Source organism: Polyergus mexicanus, unplaced genomic scaffold (genome assembly GCF_030449975.1).
Source record: "Polyergus mexicanus isolate NDT 795.1 unplaced genomic scaffold, iyPolMexi1.0 SCAF_5, whole genome shotgun sequence".
Lineage (NCBI taxonomy): Eukaryota > Metazoa > Arthropoda > Insecta > Hymenoptera > Formicidae > Polyergus > Polyergus mexicanus.
In genome coordinates this window covers 10,900,483-10,908,183 of record NW_027223325.1, presented here as the reverse complement: position 1 = coordinate 10,908,183, position 7,701 = coordinate 10,900,483, and the positions used below count along the sequence as shown (strand labels likewise).

General features: G+C 36.3%; 1 protein-coding gene across 1 annotated transcript in view; it reads right to left on the bottom strand.

Annotated features, from left to right (window-relative positions):
* Positions 1-2,422: 2,422 nt before the first annotated feature.
* The window catches only part of Ephrin (ephrin), a 46,199-nt gene continuing 40,920 nt past the window's right edge, over positions 2,423-7,701 (bottom strand). Inside the window, 1 exon segment of the mRNA XM_070296729.1 lies at positions 2,423-6,855. Coding sequence (XP_070152830.1) covers positions 6,698-6,855 — 158 coding nt within the window. The 3' untranslated portion in view covers positions 2,423-6,697.

Here is a 7,701-nt window from a genome sequence, read left to right as displayed (position 1 = left end):
AAATTAGCCGTATTAGCGAAACATTGGAACGTATTTTTTATTCTGTTGGAATGTACTGAAGTTTATTGTTTTTCTTTACCTAGATAATTTCTGATTTTAACAATTTAATATGGCAGTTTATTTCGGAAAAAAATTGCGTTCTTATATCAAATAAATAGTAGGACAGTGTTGTTCTATTATATTTCGCGCAACGTATATTGTATATATTGTATATATGAATGAAAAATATATTCATTTATACTATCAAAAAAATTACTTGAGCTTTATTAATAGCGTTCTTTACTTATAGATTTAATGAAAATTGCAGGAATATTCAATTGTAATTCAAAACATTTTTTTTTTACATAAACATTCTTAGGCCTCTTCTCATGACATAAAAATGTATAAAAAGATTAGATTTGAATCAAAATTAGGACAATATTTAGGAACAATATTTTAGATTAATAAAGCTTTTAACATATTCAAAATCGATATGTGTACAGTTATTAACTTGAGTATAAATCATGATAGATCTGAGAAATCATTTCTATATAACATATAATGTTCTTTTTTTCGTAAACTGCTTCTTATATGTATATATATATATATATGATGAAATTTTTACATATTTTATCAAACGGGCAAATTTAGGATAATTCTTTTCTTTTTTTTTTTTTTGCAAATTTAGGATAATTCTTGACCAACGTACTAATATGAACGAGCGATTAAAATAGGAGAATAGACTAGAAGTTGCATTATCCAAGTGATAAATTAGTGCCAAATGTTGTTATTTGTCTGTGATTTATACGACACAAGTCAAGTAGATCGTGTATACTTCGTGCATCGACTATCTCTTTTGTACTAACAGTAAGATCGTATGTAAGACAGGACGGTCCATATTCTGTAGCGAACATCCTCTATTTACTATAAATTGTAAAAATAATTTAGCGTGCGCGAGAGCAAAAATTACAACATATATTTATATATTAAATAAATATTATACAAAAGATAAATATTGCTATGTTAAATATTTCCGTTTCTTAATTACTAGAATTATGAAATTTTCTAATTTGCAATATATTCGTGTTACACGATAACAGATTCTGAAGAAATATTATAAACTAGATAAGCCGTGATTTTTTAAATACGTACCGTAAGAAACCTATTAATTACTATTAATTGCAATTAATATACTATTTTATAAGAATACTGTACTTTCTGAATTTTTCTGGACCGTCCTTTCTCTTTCTCTTTCTCCTTTTTCTCTCTCTGATTCTTCTCTCCAGACTTTTCCGACAAACAGGAATGATTTCCGCAAGGTATTTCGAAACAAAATACGATGCAGCCAGTCCCCCGACTTGACGCACGATTTTTCCCCTTTCTTTTTCTTTTCTTTTTTTTTTTTTAATTACTTTCGTTTGCCATCGATATACTTCGCTATATATCGACATACATATAGAATATACCTACATAAATTGTGTAACACCGACGAGCCTACGCTCTCTCGCGTAAGACCACGTACATCTTGCTCGCCTCCCGCCTTTCATTCTCACGCATCCATCGCACGCGTGCTGCGTACAGATTGCGTTTACACGAACGTAGTTTTATATATATCGTGTGCTTCACTTTATCTTCGTGCTCTTTCTCTCTCTATCACGCGTATATAATCTCGCTGCATTGCATAGTTTCGCGACAGCTGCATGTCTGTGACGTATATGATGTGTGCCTTGTGTCTGCATGTATGTCTCTTTTTTTGTGAAAACTTTGTTTACGTTTACTTCTTTTTTACACACTGTTATCTGCAATTTTTTTGGTTGATTATGGCGTTTTTCCTGTTTTTTTTTTTTTTTGCAACCTGGTTGCTCGTTTAAATACTATTTCGCTATAGTGGACTATCGTTATGAATGCTACGCTACTTTGTATTGTATCCTGTAACGCTTCGTAATGAACGACTGGTACTGTACTTGAATGTGCATACTGGTGAACACACGCAATCTATAAGGTTCCGTTTCAAGGATATCATACGCGGCGGTGAACCGAGTGCGGAATAAAAACGACGAGTATACTCATTAACGAACCTTACCGATCTTTGGCGAGAGATGATAGATTTTTAATTAATACATCACGGTTCATTGTTCATCGAATGCGCTGCATTGCATTCAGCAAAATAAAAAATCGCCCGGATATAAAGATATGATGTATCATATACATATGTCTAGGCATGCAAAAACGAATAATTGTTATAAAACCATTTTGCATCAGATTATATAATCAGTATTGAAATGAAATTAATATATATATATATATATATATATATATATATATATATATATATATAATTTGTAAATTCTATTATCGAAATATTACAATTAGTACCAAATTAGTGCCAGAAGCTTAATCAACTTTTATCTTATTATTTTAGTGCTTTTTGTCATATTTTTTTATCTTATATCGTATGCTAAAGTTTTCAATCTTTCTTCTATATTTTAAATTCTGCCAATTCACGATATAAAGCGCCGCGTATGATAACCGTGACGTCGAGAGTGTATATGTATGGGTCCTGTATGTTCCGGTTACAAAATAATATACGCAACGTGAGAAATCACGATCTGGCTAAGTGCTTGCTCCACACTCGAATCTGCTTCCTGTTTAATTAGCGTTCTTCGATTATGAATAGTTTAATCGTAGTTTATAATTAACCACTCTGTATCTTCCATCTTGTTAAAAATCTTAGACATCAACATACATTCATTTTTTTATTTTTATAATAAATCGTTATTAGAAACCTATCTCGTACTCGCTATGCACTTTAATATAAATTTCATCGCGTTTATCGTTATTAATCGTTAATTTATTTACAATGACGCGAATATTTATGAAATTCACTTTATCTCCTCGCTCTTTTTACGTTAAATTAATTAATTCATTATAAACCGCACGGCAGTATTGTCAGCGCGGTCGATATTTTACCCTCGATCTCGAGAAGAGAGGAACAAATATATTTTTTCTTTTACAATGTGCATGAATATACGCGCGGTATGTCTCTCTTTCGTGCGAGAGGCATCCGCGCGCGTCTCGTCGAGCATCCTTTTTTTGTCTTGTACACGCATACGAGTAGATAATTACGTAAGCGAGGTGGCATACCGAACGTAATAATAGACAGGGATTTGGATCTTCTCGGGATGGACGTGAAGCGTATCCTGTGTTTTCGCCTTTTCTCTTTTTTACTCCTCTATTTCGGACGTTTATTTACACGTGTTTAAGTCGTATCGTGACGGATCCATTAGATCGAATGGACCGAAATATAGATCCGACTGGTTAATAGGACCGCGTAAATCTCTCATTGTGTATACATGTTACATCTATTTACATATCTCTGAACCAACAAATCCACCAAAAATGCATTCTATCTGTTGTTAAAAAAATACTTTCTTCCTCGCCGGTAGCAGGACGCCTCACGTCTCGCGATCTGCGACATAATGGTGTGTGGATATAATGGATGTGAATGAAATAGAAATAAAAGAAAGAGGGATAAATAAAATAAAAAGAAAAGTAAATCTGCAGTGAGTGACCTTGTCTATTTTCTATATCGAATAATTCGAGTCTATATTATTATTATAGCGTGTGTTCGTTTATCGTTCGCGCGGATGAGTATCATTCACGTTAATTCACGTATCACCTCGCGCACGAACAATCGATCAAGCGGTGTTTCTCTTTTCCGTCACTTAAAATAATAAATTCAACTCGTGATCGGCGACATTTTCACGATTCCTAACAATGCGCAAATATAGCGCAATAAGTGAGCGCGCGTCCATTCGCTAAGCGAAAGTTAAGATTTCGCAAGATGAGATTGGTGATGATGCGTATGAGATACGGTAATTCTGGTTGAAAAATGTTCAAAAATGCTCTTTATATTCATAGTTATTGGATGAATATCTTTATGATTATTGAGTTATTTCAGGAATAATAATAGATAAAGATAATAATTAACATGCAGCATAAATGAATCTTTATTTTGATCAATTCGGAACACTGCGATATGATAATGATTGTCTGTTGATGCATTTTACTTAACATTATTTATTTATAAAAAAACATGAGTTTCTCAAAACGATGATCAGTTGGAATCGTGAAAAATCGCGTTGCCCGGATTGGTCACTGTATTATTGCGAGGGTATAACACAAAAAATACAGACACTTAGGCTTATAATACTGCTGCTGAATTTCCGCTGTATATTCGCAATTCTCGGCTGATCGTAATCATTCGCTGTTGTCGTGATCGTAGACGCAAGTAGGGACGATGAATCATGAACGAACTCGTCGAAAGCGAGCCGGGTCGCATCGAACAATCTTCAACTCGTAAGGACTATTGTTTCGCTATCTAAAGATCCTGAGTAAGGACCTCTTATTCTTCCTCGCACTTACTTATCTCATACACGCACGCATCTGCACAGGCACTCATATACATTCTCTTGTCACGGTACTCATTTTCCGCATAAGTTCGTATTTACAATAATTCGTTAGTGTAGTTGCGCTTGAAATTCTCTTTTTTAGCAGACGCGAAAGAAAATTTACTCACTGCTTCATCTTTCTTCCTCGCATGTCGTATCTACGCACGTATGTGTCGCGTGAACGCGTATACGCAATCTCGCTTTCGAAGCGCGTGGCGTCGCATGAAAGACGAATCCGCGAGTATGTGGCATGAAATGTATGTATACGCGAGTGTGACATGATACGTGCGCGAGTTTTTTTTTTTTAGTAAATAAATACAATAATAAAAAAAGAAAACCTATATAGAATTAATAAAACGGAAACATGATCGAACAAGTGACTAATTAGATACCGTGAATAGTTTGAATAGAAATATTATCCGCGCATATATAATATATAATATTATAATATTTGGAACGGAATAAAAAAAAAACGAGGAAAATAACAAATGTCAGGAATTGGCCTTGGTGGTTTGTTCGCACCACAATCGCCGCTTCACCCCCAACGCCGGCAGTACATTAATTTATTTGTTATTAAATTTGATATTTCACTAGCGAATATAGAATATCGAGTGTTGAATATTCGTAGCGTAATGATAATGCATAATAAATATAATACAGATCTCTATAGATAGAAGTCTCGGTATAATACAGCTATTATACAAAAATCTGTCTCTTACTTGATTCACGACTCAGTCTCTCTTGCACGCTATTCTCTATTTACTCATTCACTCTTTTTCTCCGTTACTTTTCTTATCCAACGGCTCGAGTCAATGATACACACAATCCTTGTTGTTGACTCACAACAATGACGTAATTAGTTCGACATAATGGCAAAAAAATCGCACAAATTCATGTCTCGCGTTGCTTTGTTCGATGAGTACTTTTACATTGCTCGCATTATAATCACTCACACTTTTTCTTTCCGATACACACTCTCTTTTCATATTTCTCTCTCTCTCTCTCTCTCTCTCTCTCTCTCTCTCTCTCATAACATTTATCTAGAAATACGGCACTCTTTCTTAAATCTCACTGATCCCCTGCTGCCCATCGGCATACAAGACGACCAAGAGCCACTTGTACATATTCATTAGGAATTTATTTACACGCATGCTAACTATCCTACTCACGGTCTCGCACGCGAACTCGAATGATCCTTCGTCCTCGGCGTCCTGTTATTGGCTGGGCATCCGCGGCGATCGATCTGAGCTAAACGCCGCATGAGAGACATGATTACTCCCACACGATTCTTTTAATTCTTTGATCCTTCAACCAATCATCGAGGAACTACGAAACGTCGTATCGACGACTTTGAGTCGAAGAATCTACGAGATCCCCGGGAGACTCTCGCAATAAGAATCGGAATTATTCGCTCCGGATCTTGGCCGCGAACCGAAAATATTCAAGGATTTTCAGGTACTCTTTTTCTCGGGTGCTCAGATGATCGCGCTCGGAAAAAGCTATGACCTTGTCGATTCCGTGCAAGGACCCCTTAACGAAGGATCGTTCGTCGTTGTTGGTCGAGCCTACGCGATATTTTGCCCTGAATTATGGGATTCGCGAAATTATGTTGTAATTAAAGAGACGCGATCTCTGACGGATTTTCTCGCGTAGCCCTGCTACTAATATGCTAATAGACTCCGTTTTTCTCGTACATTTTTTTCGCTCGAGGATACTTAGCACGCTGCCACGACTTCCACTTCGGTCTCTGTCGTATTCGAATAAATAGCTATCAGCGTAATGATAAAAAGGACAACCAATACGACTATTATTTATAGTAGTATAATAGTGGGCGTGTACTATAAGTAGTGTCTAATAGTAGCGTTTTTCTTTTCTTTTCGCTTTCTCTACTACTTCCCGTTCTACCTTCGGCTTTGTCGTCTTCGTCCTATGGTATTCCATCTTGGAATCCTGCTAATTTGTATTAATTGTAGTTAATATGGCGTTGCCGCTCGTGTGTCGTGCGTATCTCGATGTGTCTCTCTCTCGCTTTTTATCATCGTCTTTTCTCTCTCTCTCCGTCCGCCTCTTCTCTTTTCTCTGCCATCTCTCGAGTCGGCGCGACCATGGATCGTGCGTGTCTTACTACGATCAAGGGACGGCCGAGGGACGCGCGTATATGTCTCGCGCGCTTCTCAAGAAATCAATTAAACGTAGGATAATCACAGAAGAAGGGGTTTCGACGCATGGGATATACGATGTTCTCGTACGTTGCCGGTGCTATCGCTTCACCGCAGCAGCTGTTGCAGCAATGTGCTCATCAACAGACTGCCTATCGCCAGGATTAGGCTCTGTGCGTACCGGATCTGCGTAGTATACGAATTCGCGCCGTTGTACGTTAGCTCCTCGTTCTTTACCACCTCATTCGGATGATCCGAATATTCCTCTGTAAAACAAGAATAAAAATCATGAGTTAACTATTGATCCCCGTTATATGGATGAGCTATATAGTAATGTGTATTAGGAAAAGTTGAGCCGTACCTCGGAAATACGGCATCGTTAATGGCCAAGTGGCTGTCCGTGAACAACTTATCGTTGCACGGCGCAAACTTAGAAGGCGCGAATTATATCATAAATATTAGTATGCTAAGAAGCAAGCGATGCCATGATCGACAGACGGCTTTCAGCCAATTTTCATCTGATCGGATCCTGACATTACGCTTTGCCGGCAACTGGCAAAGTGTGCGGTTTATAGCGTATAAATCTAATTTTTATATGTAAATAATTCTTACATGTAAATGTAGCGTTATAAGTGAATATGTAAATCTTTTCTACTTTTATAAATGTTATATGATTGAGAGGAGCGGAAATTCATATCATGAATCAAGAAAATAATAAGCTAGAACTAAAGCACGGACTAACTTGGAAGAACATAATTTGCAACCAGTAATAATTGACGGTTGCCATCTTTCATTATTATTTCTACTATAATTTATCATGAATACTAAAAGAACAGAACAATACACGGCCTTATATAGATAATAGAAGATAATAGAAGACGTGGGGCCATTCGCTCGTCATGGAATAAAGCTTAACTAAGTGCATTAGAAGAAACTTCGAATCGTCTAATATAACGAGCACTGCCGATGCTGCGACTGTCAATTAATATCGATTGATGTTCATCAATGATTATTGCAATGCACTTTACATTCGAACATACCTATATATGATTTAATTACGCCAGGTGTTCTTCAATCTTGCAAAAAGAAATTTAGAAAAGCTAATTCTAGAA